We start from the raw sequence: 24242 nt of genomic DNA, 5'->3' as shown, positions 1-24242 counted from the left end.
AACATATTTCTCACTGATCGCTCTTACATGTATATGTTCACATAATCTGTACGTCATACCAGCAAATGTATGACCAAATCAAAAGACACAAGACACCGTTGATTTATGTCGTGAAGGTCCATAGTACTATTACTTTAACTTCGCTAGTTTACACTGAACTGTTTATACAGGTTATATGAACATGTTCAGCATAATGTGGTTTATTCGGATCTTCAGAGTTCTTTTGAAAGTATATTCATGACCGAGAGAGTTGGCCGTGAAGTTAGATTCATGTAGCTGAGCATGCGTTCGGGCGATAGTGGGTTCGAACCCGCTGTCGACAACCCTGACGGTATTTCCGCGGGCTCCCATTTTCACACCAGGCAAATGTTGGGGCTGTACCTTAATTCAGGCCAGGACCGCTTCCTTCTCACTCCTAGCCTTTTCCTAACCCATCGTCGCCATAAGGCCTATCTGTGCCGGTGCGACGTAAAGCAAATTGTATTATTGTTAATGATGACTGCTTAGTAATTATATTTTCCTCCTTTTTATATGCAATTGAATGACAAAACTTACTTATAGATATAGATCACAAGTTGTAAGTTACAAAAGAAAAGCATCTTCAAAATTTGCTCTGATTTCTGTAGTTCTCTAACGTTCTAATTTAGGGCCATTGCTTGTCTTGCTTTTGTTAATGGCGTACCGATGTAAACAACATTATGAGAAATTCTTCCTTTTAATAATAATATTAAAATATACAAGTTGTTAGAACTACATCCGGTTATCATAAACTTCAAAACACTTTGGATTTCTCTTTACACTGTAGGAGACAGTGTAAGTTATCGCTTAATACTCTGCGGCTCCATGCCTAAAAGATTAGCGTGCTGGCCTTTGGTCACAGAGGCCCGGATTCGATTCCCGGCAGGGTGGGGAATTTTAACCATCATTGGTTAAATTCGCTGGCACGGGGGCTGGGTGTATGTGTCGTTTTCATCATCATTTTATCCTCATTACGACGGGCAGGTCACCTACTGGCGTCAAATAAAAAGACCTGCATCTGGCGAGCCGAACTTGTCCTCGGACCCACCCGGCACTGAAAGCCATACCCCATTTATTTACCGCTTAATACTGATAAATGTTTAACTACGACAGCCAGCCGTAGTGAATGGAAGATTAATTATCTCTATGCATTCATCAGTTCTGTATTAACTTGTATGGAATTTAAGATGAATTTTGGAATAATATTCAATGAAGATTTATGGTTTAATAGTCAATTAATGCTCGAGACATCTTAAGCTCTCTTGTACGTAATTCGTTCTCATGTTGGCCTGCAACGTTTCTAACTTAACTGATTTGTAAGGTCGGGATTTCATTACAGCTCAGTTATTTGGAACCCTCTGACCAAGAAGAACATCAGTCTTATCCAGAACGTCGAACCCAACATTCTAAAATTCATGACTTATTAAATCGTCGGTAACTACCCAATAGGAATAAATTATACAAATATGCTCAAGGAACATGGTGTGATTGACATGTACCATAGACAAAGTTGCAAAAAACTTTAATTTCCTGTATAAGATAATTAATTACAAAATTGATAATTCAAATATTTGCAGAAACTAATTCGACCCGGAAATGTATTATTTATTTCAAAGACTAAATGTGGAAATTCATAAGACGTTTAATATTGTATTGGGTGTGTTACGGGATTTCCCGTGGAGCAGAAAGAGGTTAAAGAAGGTGCTGGGGTGAATGGGTCTAACTACAATATCCAGAATTGAAAGAGGTTTGAAGCAGGTTTCGTTCTCGTAACTTTTCCCTTAAAACAGCAAGGCTTCTGTGTGAAAGCGATTTTAAATTAACCGGCCGTTGGAGAGGAATATGACGAACTAATGCTATATACGATCAGTTTAAAATGTAATGTATCTCGATTACGCCACTTGGCTTCGAAGAATACCACAAAATCTTGTCAGTTCTTAAGAATTAGAACAAACTGGTAGTTGTACAGAGTCTCGGCAAAAATTGGGGGAAATCGTCATCAGATCATAACTAAACTCGTATTCTGATGAGGACAGACGACAATCGATTTAAAGAAGAACCTCTGTAGTATACTTTTGGGTAACCATGGCGTCTATATACTGAAAAATTTTCTCAGATATTTGCAATAAAACAACCAACATAAAAATATTACTGATATTTGAAACATAAATAGTGCAATTCAAATAATTTCACTGTGAAAAGTAATATTTAGCTTATTGGCAGCCATCTCTGTTGCGAAGATGTCCGCCTCCAAGGAGAGTAACACATACCTGAACACGAACGTTTGGCGAAAAGGGAAGGCAGAAATGCTAGAAAGAACGATAGAACATCTCCATACATTACCTTCAGAACACAGTAAAATAAATTGCCACTATTTTTCGCTAGTGATCGTAAAAGCGCTGTCAAACTAAATGTCGAGTTATCCGACACTAGTAATGCAAAGCAGATAGAACTTCAAAAATATCGACCCTTGGGACTCATTGGTTTAGGTAACAATTTTACTGCTTCCAATATTGGAATGAATCTTATAAAATCTTTTTATCAGATTACATGAGAGCTTACCTGTTACAAGATATTAGAATCATTCCATATTGACGGTTTTCACTTTACAAAGGAGAAATTAAGTATATCCTCCTAATTCAATACATCATATCATTCCATCATTATATGGAATAATAAAATTACTAATACTACACACGATCAACTTAAAATGTCATGTATCTCAGTCAAACTACTCCATCTAATGATGGAATTACATGATGTATTGAATTAGGAGGATACACTTAATTTTTCCTTTGTAAAGCTTACCTGTTCTCAAAATTATTTGCTAATTATGGTAAAACTTAATGACTCTAAGGCAGAGCTTATCTGCTCCCAGACTCCACTACTGATTTTAATAAAATAGACGAGGTAACGCATACTAGCCCTCAAAATTCACCTCTAATTCAACTGCATTGTTCAAGGCCGGACTCACCTGATTGCAAAATCCAATGCTGATTCTGACAAAATATCTTATATTATCAAAGAAATATTTACGTTCCTCCCAAGATTCGTCGTTGATTCTGTAAATATATTACGTTATTAAGCAAGGTTACTTCCTCCTGAGATTCTCCACCATTCTTGATAGAATATTGTATGTTATTAAGAGAGAGTTTAACTCTTCCCAAAATTCGTAGTTGATTCTGACATAATATACCATGTTATTAAGAGAGAATTTGCCAGCTCCCAAAATCCTTTGCTCATTTCAACAAAATTTTAACAAAAACAAAACAAAATATTTTATGATATTAAGACCATTCCCAAGTTTCTTAAATAATCTAGCAGCCAGAAAAAACATGACGTTTTTTTGCTAGTTGTTTTACGTCGCACCGACACAGATAGGTCTTATGGCGACGATGGGACAGGAAGGGGCTAGGAGTGGGAAGGAAGCGACCGTAGCCTTAATTAAGGTACAGCTCCAGCATTTGCCTGGTGTGAAAATGGGAGACCACGGAAAACCATCTTCAGGGCTGCCGACAGTGGGCGTTAATAGATTAAGACAGCGCTTGCCTGCTCTCAAAATTCACCACTGTTCGTAACAAAATAGGTAAGTTTATGAAGACAGCGCTTACTAGCCCTCAAAATTCACCGCCAATTCAAATAACTTTATATTGTGAAGACCATTATTTTATATTGCATTATTAGGGGAGAGCTTACCTTATCCGATATCCGCCTCTGATTTTGACAAAATATTTTATGTTATTAAGGGTGAGCATAACTTCTCTCAAAATTCAACACTGATTCTGATTAAGTAATCTTCTTCCTGGCCCTTATCCCACCTTCGTGGGGTAAGTACTTCAGTGGATTGGGCCCTGTTTTACGGCCGAACGCCCTACCTGAAGGAATAACAATATGACTTACATATTTCTAAAAGTGACACAGGGACGAAGAAAGCCCGAAAAGTCTGTGTTTTCCTTTGTGAAGGTATCCATGTGTTTTAATTATGTTTGGCAGTGTGGTGGATTGTTTATGGTTGAAGGTGTATACTGATACGTACACAAACACCCGGTCCCCGAGTGAGAGGAATTAACCATACGCAGTTAAAATTCCCGACCCAACCGAGAATCGACCCCGATGCCTTCTGAGAATCCGAGGAGTCGGACTGATGATTCTGACACAGTATTTTATATCATTATGGAGAGCTTACCTCCTCCCAAAATTTGCTGCTGATTCTAATAAAAAGTGTAATATTATTAAGGAAGGGCTCACCTGCACTCAAATAATCTGCTGCTGACACACACACACAGGCGCCCTTAGGATTCAACTCAGCGATGTGTGTGGTACAAAATTTGAATGGGATCTAATTTATTTCCAGGAGTGTGAGTACCGGATCTCGCCAAATGAACCATGTGGACTGCAGCAGGAACACGCTCCGGGAACAACAACGTGGGCCGCTGTACTCGGCTACATCCAGCAATTACCGCCGTGTGCTTCCGGGGACGCCTTCGGTGAGCTATTTACATTCAAACAGCAAACAGATTAAATGTGCTTTAAAGCGATTTGTTTTGAGGTTCAGTTAAGCATGAAACTGTACCTAGAAATGATCATGAAGTGTATAATAAGTTTGGGAGGGCAGAGCATGTTGTCATCAGTTTTAATGTTTTTGTTGTAGTAAAAGCCTCCGGAATCTTAGCTCATCAGCCGCATGTTCTTGTAGGCGAAGGAACTATTATCTTGGTCACCTCCAGTTTTGTGTGGTCTGCAGTTATATAGGGCTAGAATCCATATATGCATGGGAGGCACGGCTGAAACAGCAGCACGGCTAATTCCGCAGTAACTGAAATATAACTTTACCGTGGTCTTACGACAGTGTGAGGAGGTCTGCTTGGCTTTTTATCAGCGCTGTAATCCCAGAACTCCCACAGGGTATCCCGATGTAAGTCCACCCTGACGTTTAATATTAGTGGATTACAGTAGTTACAACAACCTTCCCTCGAATTGTCATAAATCAGGCATATAGAATACATTTTATGATGACAAAGAAGAAATCCATATTTTAAGGCACTAGTTTGAAAATCTTAATTTGCATACAGAGGTTTGTCTATGTCCACCTCTGTGGTGTAGTGGTTAGTGTTATTAGCTGCCACCCCCCGGAGGACTGGGTTCGATTCCCGGCTCTGCCACGAAATTTGAAAAGTGATACGAGGGCTGGAACGGGGTCCACTCAGCCTCGGGAGGTCAACTGAACAGAGGTGGGTTCGATTCCCTCCTCAGATATCCTGGAAGTGGTTTTCCGTGGTTTCCCACTTCTCCTCCAGGTACATGCCGGGATGGCACCTACCTTAAGGCCACGGCCGCTTCGTTCCCTCTTCCTTGTCTATCCCTGCAAATCTCCCCCCCCCCCTGTTCAGCATAGCAGGTGAGGCCGCCTGGGCGAAGTAGTGATCACCCTCTCCAGTTGTATCCCCGACTCGGAGTCTGAAGCTCCAGGACACTGCCCTTGAGGCTGTAGAGGTGGGATCCCTCGCTGAGTCCGAGGGAAAAACCGACCCTGGAGGGTAAGCAGGTAAAGGAGAAGAAGAAGAAGAAGAAGTTTTTTTTTTTTCATTTGGACCTAGGCCTACTTCCCGCTGTTTATTAAAAGCAATCCAAGGTGCTTGTTCTTTGATCTGCGATGCGACCTTTTACTGGGACAAACTCTTGAATTGGGATATGTTGCCGTGCGGTGGTTCTGTAGTCACGTCTTCATATATTTCTCAGTCCTAAATCTGTCATCTGGTGAGACATTTGAATGTATGAACATAAGACGCGAGCAATGAACAGTGGTGACCTTAAATAAGTGATGGATGATAATGTTATATATCAAGCTGAAAAATTTATACTCCAGTCTGTCTCTGAGCTATTCCGTATTTCTTGTCAGGAGCTAGCAGTCACATGAGGAAAACATGTTATTTGGATTTGATGTTATGTGATCGTGGTATCATAAATTTGTAATGCGTGGGGTAAGGTTACTTATCTCTTAGTTGACGAATGACGACAGATAATGAAACTGTGAGAGAGTAGCTTTTATATTTATGCTATGAAGGACGACCATTTAATGAACTGGCCTGTTCTGTGTGTGGCCTTTGAGGTAGGGGATTCACCTAGTTTGCACCCGGCAGTAAAACGCCTACAAGTTTTAGCTCGCCAGCTCGCAGGCAGGGGGTTAATCCCAGTGGAACTCACAGATCAGGTGAGTACAGACATTTACTATTATTATTATTATTATTATTATTATTATTATTATTATTATTATTATTATTATTATTATTATTATTATTATTATTATTATTATTCCGAGGTATCTGTGGAACGGCGGATGTGAAAGAAGGTGCGGGATGGAATGGGTCTAACTACAAGTCCGAAAGATGAATTTAAAATTTAAATAAAGGTTATATTTTCAACAGACAACAAGATTTAACAATTTTGCACTAGGTGAAATAACAATGAATATTCAGGTACAATAATAATTTTACAAGCGAAAACACAAGTTAAAATGTCTTTACAAATCCTGGGCTTCGAGCCCCAATTTCACAATCCTTGAGCTCTCAGCTCACAACCACAAATTGCCAAAGGGCAGAAAACCCCTAATTACATGGAGCACTTGCTCCCACCTCGTAATGTCAAGCCTCCTAGAGGTACCTTTCAAAATACCAGAAAGAGCTGACCCGCTTCAATCGTCCAAGCCTATTAAAGGCAATAACAGATTATTACACTTAACTGCCATCAAGGCACAACTTATAATAGAACAGGGGTATTTCGTACCCAATCTACTGGGCCTTCGCAGGAAGGAAAACAAAAACGGGTTAAGTTAATGGCCCAAAATACAAAGCTGAATGGAGGCGAGTACTTGCACTCTTACATGAAAGCTTGTTAAAACCTAAGTGGCGCTAGGCCGATTCAACAGGGGCTATTCCCACACTAGGGAGGTGACTCGTATAAGAAAATTTTAATACATTAGGAAGGAGAAGAAAATCGGTTATGAAAACGTAGTCACCTCAAATCAAAATGAAGGGGAGCTCGAGAGGGTAAAGCACTCTCTATCCCCGATTTACAGTTAAAGTAACATGAAAATTTTATATCGAAATGGTATAGGTTCCAACAAAACGGTTTCGGACCTTCCCCGAGGATTAAACTGCTGAGCTAGCAAGAAAATAAAGATGTTAAACGGCCATTACCTTTTTGAAGGGCTGCTGACTGATGAAAGAGGCGCTTTCCGCCTCCTGCTATTCTTCCATACACTAAGCTAGATGTTGTACTAGTGGCCGAGAGACAAGAAAATCAGCAGCTTTTATACCCTCGTGGAAGATTCGAGACCTTTCATGAATAATTAAGACACACCCACATGCGTTTATTGGTCGGCTAAAAGTTACAAGTCAAAAATGAAGAAGAAACCGGTGATTGGTGGGAAATTAATTACAGAAATTACTGATTGGGTAAATTCAAAACAGGCGGAAAGAAAGGATTAATATTGCCAACACACCAAGGAAAGAACGAAATTTAGTAAAGACAACAACTTATGCTTACAAAATATCTTCAAGAAAAGTTCTTTCACTTCGCACCAGGGTGCATGATCATAGTTTTTGGTAGAGACATCTGTGAGAGAATGTCCACACTTCTTGATAATTAGTAAACAAAAACAATTCGAAATTAACACAGTGACATCTTCAGATAAACGGTTGAATTAATTCAGTTTTCAAGTTCAGAGTTTCAGCTGTAGAGGAGTACTTTAAGGCGGAAAATTCAAATGTGCGGCGTATAGGCGTACAACCGGTACAATTATTATTATTATTATTATTATTATTATTATTATTATTATTATTATTATTATTATGTGCGTATGGGCCCAATGGATCATGCAAAGCTCTAACGATTCTGTTTTCTGAGTTGCCAAACAGCTCTCATCCTTTCTCCGTGGATCTTTTTTCGTTCTTCTGTCCACTTTGCTCCAGTCTTCTTTTTCACTTCGTTCTCTGGTTGCACTTTCCATCCATTAATTTTTTCCTATGGAGGTTTCTGTCCGCGGTGTAATTTGAGTTCATCTGGGCTTTTTCCAGATCCCTCTTCACTTCCAGTACCCATGGAATATTTTTTAGATGTTCTATGTAGGTGATAATCGTGTGTGTCAATCTGGGACGCGCCCATAAAATTTCAGACGTCTTTTGCGGATGTCTGCTGCAATGTTGGAAAGCTCTTCTGTCACTTTGCGTGACCTCAGTCTATATCCATCTGCTGTTTTTCGGGGGCCGAGAATTTGCCTCACATTATTATTATTATTATTATTATTATTATTATTATTATTATTATTATTATTATTATTATTATTATTATTATTATTGTCCATTATTTGAGATCGGATTTCTTGGCGGAATTTTAGCGGATTTTTAGTAGTATTTAGCGGATCTTGAAAATATAAGTTGGCAACACTGCTTTCTATATGCATACCATAATTTGTGAGCATGTTTTAACACGTATTCTGAAGGATATTCTTAATATTGCTCTTTCAAGAGAGTAAAAAACATTAAGAATTTTCGTAATGGAAAGAAATCTACGAGGAAAATTCAGTCTGAATAAGGCCAAGGAAAACATTTGCTTTGATTATCATAACGTCATTCGAAGCTATAAGAGAAAATAAGAGCTAGGATATAAAGAAGGTTCACTATGTCGATGACTTCGCCATTAGAAGAATGAGTATGGAAGAGAATAGGCCTACTGATGCTGTTAGAGATTGTCTTGTAAGGGGATGGAATCTTACTCGAGTGGTCCATCACTACTTCATGTTCTCCAAGGAGCTACTCAGGACACTCCCACGTTTTGTCCGTCGCACATGCCCGCGATGCCATCAGTTGACATTTGATCGCACGAGAAGATATTCCCTATTTCATTCAGCACGCGTTCGTCGTTAACCTCTTCACATTTTCCCGCACGTCTCGTTAACGTAAGGGTACATAGGAGTGCATTCATTCTCGACACTGGGCGTAACTTGAAACGTATTCTTCATTGGGGCAAGTTAATATTGTCAGTTTATTAGAGCAGAAAGGATAAGTTAGAAATGCACTCGATGCATGAAGCTGTACACATAAGCCGGTTTCGGTAGTGGGGTCATCTGAGACGAATTGAGGAGGATAGATTACCTAGGAGAATAATGGAATCTGTTATAGAGGGTAAGAGAAGTAGAGGGAGACCAAGACGAGGATGGTTAGACTCAGTTTATAACGATTTAAATATAAGAGGCCACAGTACTAGTTGCAAATAGAGATTGTGGCGACGTTTAGTAAATTCACAGAGGATTGCAGACTGAACGCTAAATGACATAATGGTCTATAATGATGATGTTTGTAGCCTGTGTATTTTCATTTAAAGTAATAACATGGGTTATTCAGTTGCTTATCACATGATTAATTTGAAAGTATTTTGGTGTAGGGATTAAAGAGTAGCAAAACTCCGCGTTAAATAGGAATAAAGAAACTGATAAAAACTGATATGAAAGACATAAAAAGTCTGTGGAAAAACAAACGACACAAAAATGATATGTAGGTACTTGGAAGAGAAATACACTGACTGACAGAGCAAATGCAACACCAAGAAGGAGTTGTCAGAACTTTATGCCAATTGCAGGGTAGACTGACGTCACTGAGGTATGCTCATGATGTGAAATGCGCCGCTGTGCTGCGCACGTAGCGAACGATAAATGGGACACGGCGTTGGCGAATGGCCCACTTCGTACCGTGATTTCTCAGCCGACAGTCATTGTAGAACGTGTTGTCGTGTGCCACAGGACACGTGTATAGCTAAGAATGCCAGGCCGCCGTCAACGGAGGCATTTCCAGCAGACAGACGTATTTACGAGGGGTATGGTGATCGGGCTGAGAAGGGCAGGTTGGTCGCTTCGTCAAATCGCAGCCGATACCCATCGGGATGTGTCCACGGTGCAGCGCCTGTGGCGAAGATGGTTGGCGCAGGGACATGTGGCACGTGCGAGGGGTCCAGGCGCAGCCCGAGTGACGTCAGCACGCGAGGATCGGCGCATCCGCCGCCAAGCGGTGGCAGCCCCGCACGCCACGTCAACCGCCATTCTTCAGCATGTGCAAGACACCCTGGCTGTTCCAATATCGACCAGAACAATTTCCCGTCGATTGGTTGAAGGAGGCCTGCACTCTCGGCGTCCGCTCCGAAGACTACCATTGACTCCACAGCATAGACGTGCACGCCTGGCATGGTGCCGGGCTAGAGCGACTTGGATGAGGGAATGGCGGAACGTCGTGTTCTCCGATGAGTCACGCTTCTGTTCTGTCAGTGATAGTCACCGCAGACGAGTGTGGCGTCGGCGTGGAGAAAGGTCAAATCCGGCAGTAACTGTGGAGCGCCCTACCGCTAGACAACGCGGCATCATGGTTTGGGGCGCTATTGCGTATGATTCCACGTCACCTCTAGTGCGTATTCAAGGCACGTTGAATGCCCACCGCTACGTGCAGCATGTGCTGCGGCCGGTGGCACTCCCGTACCTTCAGGGGCTGCCCAGTGCTCATTTTCAGCAGGATAATGCCCGCCCACACACTGCTCGCATCTCCCAACAGGCTCTACGAGGTGTACAGATGCTTCCGTGGCCAGCGTACTCTCCGGATCTCTCACCAATCGAACACGTGTGGGATCTCATTGGACGCCGTTTGCAAACTCTGCCCCAGCCTCGTACGGACGACCAACTGTGGCAAATGGTTGACAGAGAATGGAGAACCATCCCTCAGGACACCATCCGCACTCTTATTGACTCTGTACCTCGACGTGTTTCTGCGTGCATCGCCGCTCGCTGTGGTCTTACATCCTACTGAGTCGATGCCGTGCGCATTGTGTAACCTGCATATCGGTTTGAAATAAACATCAATTATTCGTCCGTGCCGTCTCTGTTTTTTCCCCAACTTTCATCCCTTTCGAACCACTCCTTCTTGGTGTTGCATTTGCTCTGTCAGTCAGTGTACATAAATAATTGCAAATAGCCTATACTACGGTAGGCGGCGAGATTGGTTTCATACATCAGTTATCCAGTAATCAACTTCAGGTTCAGTTTTCCCAAGTTATTGGGGTTCCACAGGATGTAAATTTGGTCCAGTTCCGCAGCCCTGTGAACCGAAAGCTACTACGTTGACAATTCAGCCAAGGAGAAGGACACGGGTACAATTATACTGAGGCAAGAAAAATGTCGTCTGAAATATTGCTCTGTAATGCTGTTGAGCATGGGCAAGGGTGTGTAAATTGTAAGTAAACTGTATGAAGAGTACACAGTTGAAAGGGGGAATACCGTCTGACTACAAAAAGTTAACCATTACGGCCAATGTATATACAAAGGGCAGAAGAAGTATTGCAGAAATTGTCCAACACAGAAAATGGAAGGGTCGCGTAGATAAAACGCAGTTTAGAAATTATGCCCAGAAACCATTCGGTATTAACGTTTCGATGTATAGAACATCATATAGAGTGTTTTAAGGCCAGTCAACGCTACGACACACTCGACGATTCACACATATTATCCTTACTAGAGAGTCTAACGGTTAAGGCAATGAATGCTACGTATGTGGAAAAGCATCCCAATATTTCGGTGTCTAGAGACTATTTAATATAAGTTATAAATAACCACTCACGGATGCATAAAGTACATGTGGTCAAATATAGAACTACGAAATTAGAGGCACTTACACAAACTGAAGCTGAATTATATAATTTGGCCCTGATAATACGTCGTCGCTCATATGTCAAACCCGCGAATGTGTCAATGCTCTTCCTATCTATTATGTTCCTTATAACTGGTCACGCCTCCCAGCCACATATGGATATGCAGTCCATCAGAACAATCTTCGTTGAGTTCATTTTTCTATGTGTGTCTGTAAAGGAAAATGACCCTTAAATACATCATACGCTAGGAGTGGGTAAATATGTCATGGACCGGGCGAGTTGGCCATGCGCTTAGGAGCGCGCAGCTGTGAGCTCGCATCCGAGAGATAGTGGGTTCGAACCCCACCGTCGGCAGCCCTGAAGATGATTTTCCGTGGTTTCCCATTTTCACACCAGGCAAATGCTGGGACTGTACCATAATTACGGCCACGGCCGCTTCCTTCCCATTCCTAGGCCTTCCCTATCGCATCGTCGCCATAAGACCTATATGTGTCGGTGCGACGTAAAGTAAAAAATAGCAACAAAGGAAAATATGTCATGAAAACATACATTCCTAGAGTACGGTACTCCAAGGCCCGTTTTCCTTTACACACGCGAATAGGAAAATGAACACAAAGAAAATTGTTCCGATGGAAATACGAGCCTGGGAGGGGTGACTAGCCTTAGAGAGGAATAGCATTCTTGCATTTGCGGTTTTGGCATAGGAGCAACGACATGTGTTGTTTGCACTTAAATGACTTTTAAGCTTTGCTTTACAGAAGGAAGCTGATACGGAGGCAATAGTAAAGTATTTTCAAAATAATTTACATAAGCCTAATATAAATAACTGTATAAAAAGGTCACCAAGATAAACACTCAAAACAGCAGTTGAAGATTGATGAATTGTTGAAGTGTATAATGGTGTGTGCTTTGAATTTCAGATACCGCTGATTTCTTCTTTGTTTTCGTGTCAAGTGTGTAGTTATATTACGTTATAGTTTTATTTTTAATTACCAACATTGTTCTGGTTCTCAGCGTTATTTAGAAATAATTCCAACTCATTAGGCTATAATAATTTCGTGTGGCTATTTCTAGCCAAGTGCAGCCCTTGTACGGCAGACCCTCCGATGAGGGTGGGCGGCATCTGCCATGTGTATTTAACTGCGTGTTATTGTGGTGGAGGACAGTGTTATGTGTGGTGTGTGAGTTGCAGGGATGTTAGGGACAGCACAAACACCAAACCCCCGGGCCATTGGAATTAACCAATAAAGGTTAAAATCACAGACCCGGCCGGGAATCGAACCCGGGACCCTCTGGACCGTAGGCCAGTACGCTGACTACTCAGCCAGCGAGTCGGGCACTCACTAGGCTAAACAAAACATACACAGCCGTTCTTGTATATCTGGCATTGTAGAAGTTATTAATGGTGTACACCAGGGCCTCTCAAACGCCCAAAATCTCACGCGTGCAAATCGAGGCGGAAGAGCTCCGTGCACTGTGCATTGCTCCCGCTCGGCACGGCTCGTACCAACGCTTCGTCTCTGGGCTACTCGGCTAAGCTCGGCTCAAATCGGCTCGGATTTGGAGCGCTACGCAGCAAGCGAGGAAGAGGGAAACAGGGGGAGCGAGCGAGACAAGCGTGGGGAAAGAGAGAGACTGCGCTATTGCTCCAAATCGAGGAGTGGGGGTCTGCACTCTGGTCAACCAAGCGAAGTCGTCTTTTGCACCGTGCACAGTGCTTGCACCAAGCGCATGCACCCTGAGAGGCCCTGGTGTACACTTTAACAGACGATTACCAGACGTGGAAAATTTTATGACTTATTTCCCATTCTTCCCATGTACCCTTCATAACTTTCATATTAAAATTCTGATGCATGTAGAAGATTTTTAATCCTTCTTTCTTTCTTTCTTAGTCGGTTTACCCTTCAGGGTTGGTTTGTCTCTCGGACTCAGCGAGGGATCCCACCTCTACCACCTCAAGGGCAGTGTCCTTGAGCTTCAGACGTCGGGTCGGGGGATACAACTGGGGAGGAGGACCAATACCTCGCCCAGGCGGCCTCACCTTCTATGCGGAACAGGGGCCTTGTGGGGGGATGGGAAGATTGGAAGGGATAGACAAGGAAGAGGGAAGGAAGGGGCCGTTGCCCTTAAGTTATGTAACATACTGGCATTTGCCTGGAGGCGAAGTGGGAAACCACGGAAAACCACTTCGAGGATGGCTGAGGAGGGAATCGAAACCCTCTCTACTCAGTTTACCTCCCGAGGCTGCGTGGACCCCGTTTTAGCCCTCGTACCACTTTTCAAATTTCGTGGCAGAGCCGGGAATCGAACCCGGGCCCCTGGGGGTGGCAGCTAATCACACTAACCACTACACCACAGAGGCGGACAGGTTTTTAGTCCATGGTATTTTTATTAATATTGTTTAAAAAAGAACTATGTCTAAACATAATCGTCCAATTAAAATTAAATTTGGTATAGGCCTACAAGCTATTTCCCAAGCATATAATTAAAAGTAAACATTTTAGAAATGCTTGTTAGATATGTGAAAGTTTAAAAATTACACCTCAATATCCCTTAAATTAATAGGGTATTTTTAAAGATTAGTAGCTCATATTTTCGGCTAATGCGTTCTTTTCTCATCTCTTATTGCATTGGCATAGCGCTATTAATTGGCTCTAAATGAGTGTTTGTCAACCTTCTGGTTGGGATTCTAATGAATGTCGAAACTTCCGTTTGTTTTTCACGGGCGAATCTCACTGATATTTTTATGGACCTATCTAGGTAATTAAGATAACGCCCAACGACTGTTTTATTGAATTACTGATTCCGACAATATTAGGGTCTATGTCTACAAACAGTTAGGCAACTGTTTGATTGTTTTCACAAAAAACTGAGTATGTGCATGATCATCATCACCATTGTTATTGTTAAGTAAAATTATATAAAATCAAATGAAATTTATTTTCTGTATTAATTTTTGTATTCACAAATTGTATCTTTTTAAGGGCGTAATTCATGAACCTTTGAAATAAAGTAAAAACTTGTTATCTGCTTCAACTTGAAAACAGGTGGTAAAATATCTGTATATAGCTGGCCTATAAAATAAAAACACCAAATATTGTTTATGTTATATCCCTCAGGTTTTAAATACATTCTTAGAGTTGAGGTTACTCAGCAGTGAGCTTGCATTTGGGAGATGGTGCGTTCGCATCCCATCGTCGGCAGCCCTGAAGATGGCTCTCCGTGGCTTGTCATTTTCACACCAGGCAAATGCTAGCGTTGTACCTTAATTAATTCCAATTAATTCCCAGTCCTGAACCTTTTCTACCCTTGCGTCGCCGAAAACAATTGATGTGTTAATGCGACGTTAAACCACTACCAAAAAAAGTCTACAGTATGCAACTGAATGTTGAAAACATCCTGGGGATATGACCTACGAATTATAGGTACTGTAAATAAAATATAATAAAGTATGAGAATATATATTTATTTATTCCGAAAAATTACAATCCTTTTCTTAATCATTGTTATCCTGTCGATTAGATTAGCAGTTTGCCGTTTTCTAGCACTACTAGCGCTAATGTGAGCCAAAGCATTGTCTCACTTAAGCACTGCTGCGAGCGCTAATGTGAGTCAATGCGTAGTTTCACTTAAGCACTGCTACGAGCGCTAATGTGAGTCAATGCGTAGTTTCACTTAAGCACTGCTACGAGCGCTAATGTGAGTCAATGCGTAGTTTCACTTAAGCACTGCTACGAGCGCTAATGTGAGCCAAAGCATTGTCTCACTTAAGCACTGCTACGAGCGCTAATGTGAGCCAAAACATTGTCTCACTTAAGCACTGCTACGAGCGCTAATGTGAGCCAAAACATTGTCTCACTTAAGCACTGCTACGAGTGCTAGTGTGAGTCAATGCGTAGTTTCACTTAAGCCTTTATAACTACAGTCATTGTAAATATTTTTTAAAATCAAAAAAATGCCTGAGGGTATTGAACTAAGTAACACATTGCAGAAAGAATTATGTAAATAAGTTAATTTGGCTAGGATTAGAGTGAAAAGGAAATCGAGTAAAGAAACAAACAAATTTAGGCTGTTTTCTGGAACTGTATTTAGGACGGAAGTTATTTTTGAAATTTGTTTTAGTAGTTTGATAGAGCTATCCAAGACTCACAATTTGAAACTTTTCGGGGCCCTTTAGCCCTCAACGTTTGGCACAATTGAGGAAATTGCTTACTTTTACTTTTTCCGTAGTATGGGACCCCTTACTTTGTTATGAAATGTTCTCAACATTAAAATTAATTTAATGTGAAATATTCCCTTTAAAAGTAAATTAATTCAAATGTTACCTGGGGTGGCACCTTGGTATGGACGTATTTTGACAACATTTGGACGTTAATTAGATTAGGAAATGCATTTATAGTGTTTATAGAAACATTTTATTCTGTGTTACGGCACTTATCCTTTGTATGAGAAACAGAAGTGTAAAATGAAAACCATGTGTTCACTGTCACAGAATGAATTCCGAAGGTACCGTTTCTTCATTGTATGAATCTCTGAAATGACGTTCTAAAAGGTGAAGAATGCTCTCTATTCATATCTTCTCGGCCCCTATACGGTGAATGTTAAACTTGTTTGCGGTGCCGCCTGCCTTTGTAGCCTGCAAGATTACAAGATGTTTGGCCGTCTTCAGTCTTAGATATTTCCTCTCCTTCTTTTGACCTGTAGCTCACTTTTGCTCCTCACATAACGTAATAATGAAATGCTCCTCCCCCGGCCCTCCTCTCCCACCCCATCAAACATGCTATTGCTTTGAAGTCTCCCTTTTACAAAATTTATGTGTCGGTTTGTGCTCCATTACAGCTAACTCGCTGGGTGGCCGCACATGGTAATGGATTGAGGCTGTCGTGGGGAAATGGAGGGGTAGGGACTCTGAAGATGGAAAGAGGGGCCATGGGTGTCGAGAGGTGTGGTGACTGCACCCGCCTCCCTTACAGGACATTATCACCACAAATAATTTGTAACGGAACAGTGGCGACATCATTTTAGTACAACCTACATTGGCAGGTCTGTCAGTCGCTGTTGTCTACATGTCAGCAGTTGATCACGCATCTTCAATTGGCCTTTAGTTTTGTTTTGTGTACCGCATCGACAGCTGAGGAACGTCCGACTCCTTGCCTGAATGGCCAGCGTTGAGGCCTTTGGTTCAGAGGGTCCCGTGTTCGATTCCTGGCCGGTTCGGGGATTTCAATCGCGTCTGATTAATTATGCTGGTTCGGGGCTGGGTATTTGTGTTTTTCCCAAAACTCACCCCTTCAAATTCCAACAACACACCACATAAACACGGAATGGTAATTTCATCCCTCCACATGAGGCTAGCGTCAGGAAGAGCATCCGGCCGTAAAACAGTTCATAAACCGCGACCCCACTGATGCGGGAAAGTGGTGGAAGAAGATCGACTGCTGAGGAACAGTGTTTGTGTGCGGTCGGTAGATGCAGAGTGGGTCTCGGCCCTAGTTACCATGGCTGGTCCGTGGTCCAACAGCTCTGCACTATGACCGGCCAACCGAGCAGAGGAGGGGTGGCCACGGCTCTACCGTGGCTCTGCGCCTCTGAATTCGGGAGACGGGAAAGGGCTGAACCTCACGGCTGGTACTCACCGTCGGGTGTCCTGAAAATGGTTTTCCGTGGTTTTCCGTTCTCCTGCCCTAATACGAATGCCGGGATGGTTCCTAGTATATGCCACGGCCGCCAACCCCCTCACCTTCTCCGCGCATCTCTTTCACCGTAGCACATCTCCCGGCCTGAGAGACGCCATCACCGTCAAAGAAGCCCCCTTCAAGGGAGGACTGAAGACATTTTTGTAGTAGTAGTTTGTGTGCGCTGGAGGGGCAGCTCATTCGCTGTAGTGCGTAGTGAAGTGTTGGTTAACCGAACAATGAGTTAAGCAAATGCTGTAATTATTTTGTGTTACTGCGATAACAAAGAGAATATTGCATTATGAGTTCTAAAGACAGCATATTAATTTGTCTTGTAACTTTGTCTTCATTTTAATACAATAACTTAATTTGTTGTTGCTAAAAGAGAGTATGTCTGTGTTATGTAGGTATCAAGGCGAAGAATGAATTTTATAAATTACATTCTCTGGTAAGATCCCAACTAGAGTATGGTTCCAGTGTATGGGACCCTCACCAGGATTACTTGATTCGAGAACTGAAACAAATTCAAAGGAAAGTAGCTCGATTTGTTCTGACAAAAGAGTAGCGTTACTAAAATGTTGCAAAGTTTGGGTTGGGAAGACTTGGGACAAAGGAAACGAGCTGCTCGACTAAGTGGTATATTCCGAACTGTCAATGGAGAGATAGCGTGGAATGGCATTAATGGATTAATAAGTTTGAGTGGTGTTTTTAAAAGTAGGAGAGATCACAATATGAAGGTAAAGTTAGAATTCAAGAGGACAAATTTGGGCAAATATTTATTTAAAGGAAGAGGAGTTAGGGATTGGAGTAATGACTAAGGGAGATATTCAGTATATTTCCAAATTCTTTGTTATTATTTAAGAAAAGACTAGGTAAACAACAGATAGGTAATATGCCATCTCGGCGACTGACCTAAATGCAGATCAGTGGTGACTGATAGAAATGTATCATTTATAATTTCACTTAGTCTCTTATTAGACATGTATTCAACACAAAAAGTATGACCTAAACATATGTTTGGGTTCGATTTAAAAAATATATATTGTGCCACAAAAAAGTCAGTGTTTTGATATTTACAATTACTATGAAACAAAAACAACTATTTCATCCGAAACTACATTAACCGTGTGTTAGGATTTCTATCCTAAAATTAAAAATAATTATTTCTTATATCCTTTCCTTTAAAACAAAACAAAATATTTGTCTTAACAGTATATTAAAATTACGATACCTAGTCAGTGGTTGAGTGTCTGGCCGGATGCTACTGTTTTCACCTAATTCATTCCACTCTTCCCCTGCTGCATATAGGCCTATACCGCTTGAAGAACAGACCTGTGCAGGCGAGTAAATATAGCTTGCACGATAGTGCACTGAGTTAATTGCTCTTGACTTACGTGATTTCAGAACCTCGTTTGGGGGTTTCCTGTGAGAAATGATGATTGGACGTGAAATGCGTCACTGTAAAGTATATTGGCAACAGGCTTCATTTACAGCCTGAACGCAGAGAGAGATTCCACATTTGATGAATAGCTCAATGGTAGAGCAACCGAGGCGAATTCGGTAGGTTGTCGGTTCGGACCCCACTGGTGTCCGGTTGGCAGTTTTTGTACTTTATTTAACATCTATTCAACAAGTATTGTATGTACGTAATATGACCTAATAGGTTGAAAATTGATTTCACTTCCATATTTGACCTATGGACATTTTCCTTTTTTAAAGTAGTACTTATTTATTTATTTATTTATTTATTTATTTATTTATTTATTTATTTATTTATTTATTTATTTATTTATTTATTTATTTATTTATTTATTTATTTGGAATGTGGTAGAGGATCTTGTAATCACAACCTATTGACCTACACGAATTATGGGCAAAACCCACATGGCCCTATATGTTAGAATTGTAGTTATTACGGATTAGAAGTGGGTGTATTTGTCGCTGAATTTAAATTGCTGTTCGTGTGTTATGTTGAGCCCATTTAATACGGCAATCGAGAGTTAATCGTTGATGAAGAGCTATGCATTATCTACATTCCTGAGCTCGCAACACCTTATATGCATGCTGTCGTAGGTAATGAGTAACAATCTGCGGAGAAATCACGGGTTACAAATATTGTTTCGTGCCAGCCCTCTCGTACCAGCCTTCCGTATTTTCTGGAAGGAATTAGCGAGTCAGCTGAGAGTTCCCAGTCAGCCTGGAGGGCATGGCCGGGCTCTCCCTTCACTTTGCTTTCGTCTGGTTTCCTGCATGAAACTTCTGGAATGGGCAACAATAAGCTTCCCTCTCTAGCCGCATAGCGAAGTTTCTAGTCCACCATCATCCGACATACAAATACAAAGTTGCCGAGTTCAGTAGTAGGACTGGGACGACAGTAGTATTGGCTGTCGTCAGTGTCCCACCGCAGTCAGAGTGTCGTCATGTACTGACTGGAGTACTGTGTGTACTACCTTGGAGTACTGTGTGTACTGACTGGAGTACTGTGTGTACTACCTTGGAGTAGTGTGTGTACTGCCTTCGAGTATTGTGTGTACCACCGTGGACTATAGCCCGACTTGGAGAACATCTGGTAGCAGGGCACAAAGTTATGCCTTCAGGGGTGATTGAGATGAGGTTGCCTGTCCTAGACGAAGCTAGCTGTTTATACGGATACGAAAGTTCTTCTGCTGTGATTCAGTTGACTATTACTCGTCGAATCATTCTGAAATACTACGTTTTTTACAAGTTACTTTACGTCACACCGGCACAGATAGGCCTTATGACGACAATTAGATAGGAAAGGGATAGGAGTGGAAAGAAGTGACAGTGGCCTTAAGTATGGTAAAGCCACAGCATGGTGTGAAAATGGGATACCACGAAAAAGTGTATTCAGGGCTTCCGACAGTGCGGGTCGAACCCAGTATCTCCTAAATGCAAGCTCACAGCTGCGTATCCCTAACCACACGGCCAACTCGTCCGGTATATTATGAAAATATTACATTCTCTACATTCATGTTGTTGCTTTGAGTTGTAAATCACCATGGCAAATTCACATACCCTCTCTATAACTGGACACCCTTGACTTTACCAAAGAGATCCCTGAGCCCTGTAGCAAGATACAGTTATTAAGTGCTCAATTGTTCCTTCATTAGAGTGACATGACTATAATACCGTTAATTAATTAATGCCGAGTGTAACATCCTGGAGCAATCAAAGCAGTATGTTGTCTACGAGAAGAACAAACGTACGCTGACCAACACTCCCGATGCACAGACATTCGAAATGTTGGCAGTTACAAAGCTAACCGTAGAAGAAAAAAATGTAAAAGGAGAAAAATGCTTGCCGTGATAATAAAAACAGATGTACCAGTCACTGAGTGCACTATTACTTTAAATGAAATGCTTGATAAAGGAACTTGTTCAGCCGATCATGTTTTCTTAAAATTGATTGATAACGTAAGGGTTATTCTGCCCGAAGGCAGGTCCAAACCTCCGCAGAGGTGTTCCTGAGCCGGAGGTTACGTGCGGTAGGATGGCCAGTTCCTTTCCGTTCCTCCATTCCCTTACCCCCCTGCCAACAGCGCGTGGCAACCCATCCAACTCCTGATCACGCCCAATGTTGCTTAACTTCGGAGATCGCACGGGATCCGGTGTTTCAACACGGCTACGGCCGTTGGCAATTGATTGATAGGCGAAAGGCAAAAAGTAGCATTGACAATTAATATTTCTTACTTGGGAAAAGTACAATAATGAGGAAATCAGTTTTTGATTGCAGGTTTTACACCATTAGATGGCGAGATAAACTGATATTTTAACGGAAAGAAATATACTATCATATTCAAAAACATTGCTATCTGACTTGATACAGTTGTTCAGTGAAAATCCGCAGCCTGTTTCGAGTCATTCGACCGGGTTAGGAATGGAATGAATGAAGCCTCATCTAGTGGTGAGGATAGGAACTGTGCCGGCTGCCGAAGCATGTTGCACTACTCTGGGGCAATGATTAATGAGTGAAAGATGAAATGATATTGGAGAGTGTTGCTGGAATGAAACATCACAGGGAAAACCGGAGTACTCGGAGAAAATCCTGTCCCGCCTCCGCTTTGTCCAGCACAAATCTCACATGGGGTGACCGGGATTTGAACCACGGAACCCAGTGGTGAGAGGCTGACACTGCCGCCTGAGCCACCGAGGCTCAGTTGTTCAATATTGCCCTGAAATATTTATAGTGGTACAATTAGTATATACAATAATGCAGGCCTACTGTATGATTGACAAATTTAACGGTAATTGAAGTAAAGTAAAATCATTAAAAGGTTCACAAAAACTTCGTAGGCACGACTGATTTGGGACTGACTAATTATTATTAATAATTGTTAGAAACTACACAAGCGTACTTCTTGACGAAATGAACGTTATGTAGGCCTATGTCTACCATTTCTGTAACGATTGTGAAAAACCGCGTAAGTGACAATGCACTTCTTAACCATTATTTTCCTTAAGACTGGTCACGCCTCTCAGCCACGTACGGATATGCAGTCCATCAGAACAATTGTCGTTGTGTTCATTTTCATATGCTTAGGTGTACAAGAAAATGAACCTTACATTTCTTGTAGCATAGGTCTGCTGCAGAAATGTATGCATGATTCCCTCCTACAGTATAATGCATGTAAGTTCCGCCAAGCGGAAATCGAAAAGACCACGTCCAGTTAAGTACGGGATCACGAGTGTCCCTGGAAACATATTTTAGCTGCAAATAAATAAATAAATAAATAAATAAATAAATAAATAAATAAATAAATAAATAAATAAATAAATAAATAAATAAATAAATAAATAAATGTAAAATGGAATATTTTCAATACCTTATGTGTACGTTTAATACTCAACCCAAAGGCTGGTTAGATCCTTAAGAGGTACTCCATCCAGTGTTATAGACAGCCTAGGTGTCACTGATGAGGCGTACTAGGGAAATCAAGAGTGGGATGGTTTCCTGTTGTTTTCCTCACTGAGCCAGACAGAATTCTTACTTGATACATACCAGTCTACGAGAGACACTTTCGCGCCATTCATCACAGGGACTGGCTGTCTAAGGAATGGTGCTACTAGTATTGTTCGTACATCAGTCACTTCATACAGTCAAAGCCAAGGATGAGACTGAAAGTAACACATCTGCTATAGCTCATGCCAGAAGATATAATGCACTGTAAACACTGTCTCACCAGAAATGAATCCGGTTTACCAGACATCTCACATCTACATTTACACTGACTGACAGAGCAAATGCAACACCAAGAAGGAGTGGTTCGAAAGGGATGAAAGTTGGGGGAAAAACAGAGACGGCACGGACGAATAATTGATGTTTATTTCAAACCGATATGCAGGTTACACAATGCGCACGGCATCGACTCAGTAGGATGTAGGACCACCGCGAGCGGCGATGCACGCAGAAACACGTCGAGGTACAGAGTCAATAAGAGTGCGGATGGTGTCCTGAGGGATGGTTCTCCATTCTTTGTCAACCATTTGCCACAGTTGGTCGTCCGTACGAGGCTGGGGCAGAGTTTGCAAACGGCGTCCAATGAGATCCCACACGTGTTCGATTGGTGGGAGATCCGGAGAGTACGCTGGCCACGGAAGCATCTGTACACCTCGTAGAGCCTGTTGGGAGATGCGAGCAGTGTGTGGGCGGGCATTATCCTGCTGAAACAGAGCATTGGGCAGCCCCTGAAGGTACGGGAGTGCCACCGGCCGCAGCACATGCTGCACGTAGCGGTGGGCATTTAACGTGCCTTGAATACGCACTAGAGGTGACGTGGAATCATACGCAATAGCGCCCCAAACCATGATGCCGCGTTGTCTAGCGGTAGGGCGCTCCACAGTTACTGCCGGATTTGACCTTTCTCCACGCCGACGCCACACTCGTCTGCGGTGACTATCACTGACAGAACAGAAGCGTGACTCATCGGAGAGCACGACGTTCCGCCATTCCCTCATCCAAGTCGCTCTAGCCCGGCACCATGCCAGGCGTGCACGTCTATGCTGTGGAGTCAATGGTAGTCTTCTGAGCGGGCGCCGGGAGTGCAGGCCTCCTTCAACCAATCGACGGGAAATTGTTCTGGTCGATATTGGAACAGCCAGGGTGTCTTGCACATGCTGAAGAATGGCGGTTGACGTGGCGTGCGGGGCTGCCACCGCTTGGCGGCGGATGCGCCGATCCTCGCGTGCTGACGTCACTCGGGCTGCGCCTGGACCCCTCGCACGTGCCACATGTCCCTGCGCCAACCATCTTCGCCACAGGCGCTGCACCGTGGACACATCCCTATGGGTATCGGCTGCGATTTGACGAAGCGACCAACCTGCCCTTCTCAGCCCGATCACCATACCCCTCGTAAAGTCGTCTGTCTGCTGGAAATGCCTCCGTTGACGGCGGCCTGGCATTCTTAGCTATACACGTGTCCTGTGGCACACGACAACACGTTCTACAATGACTGTCGGCTGAGAAATCACGGTACGAAGTGGGCCATTCGCCAACGCCGTGTCCCATTTATCGTTCGCTACGTGCGCAGCACAGCGGCGCATTTCACATCATGAGCATACCTCAGTGACGTCAGTCTACCCTGCAATTGGCATAAAGTTCTGACCACTCCTTCTTGGTGTTGCATTTGCTCTGTCAGTCAGTGTATAAAATAACATGTCCTGACTGACTGACTGACTGACTGACTGACTGGCTGGCTGATTAATCATCGTTGAGCCAAAACTACTGGACATAAAGAAATTAAATTTTTGGGGATACGTTTATATTACCATATAGGTGCTCACTAAGGGAAGATTTTTGGATATTCCGTCGCTAGGTGGTGAAGAGTGGGGTGAATTTTTAAAATAA

At 42.3% G+C, this 24242-nt stretch overlaps 1 protein-coding gene across 1 annotated transcript in view; it reads left to right on the top strand.

The window, feature by feature from the left end:
• The window catches only part of LOC136862721 (cadherin-like and PC-esterase domain-containing protein 1), a 1291344-nt gene that overhangs the window by 901160 nt on the left and 365942 nt on the right, over nt 1-24242 (top strand). The window contains exon 13 of the mRNA XM_067138943.2: nt 4373-4505. Within this exon, the coding sequence (XP_066995044.2) occupies nt 4373-4505 (133 nt within the window). The remainder of the gene's footprint in view (nt 1-4372; nt 4506-24242) is intronic.

This window comes from Anabrus simplex, chromosome 2 (assembly GCF_040414725.1).
Source record: "Anabrus simplex isolate iqAnaSimp1 chromosome 2, ASM4041472v1, whole genome shotgun sequence".
Lineage (NCBI taxonomy): Eukaryota > Metazoa > Arthropoda > Insecta > Orthoptera > Tettigoniidae > Anabrus > Anabrus simplex.
Note: the sequence above shows the minus strand (reverse complement) of the source record. Positions and strands in the feature narration are given on the sequence as shown.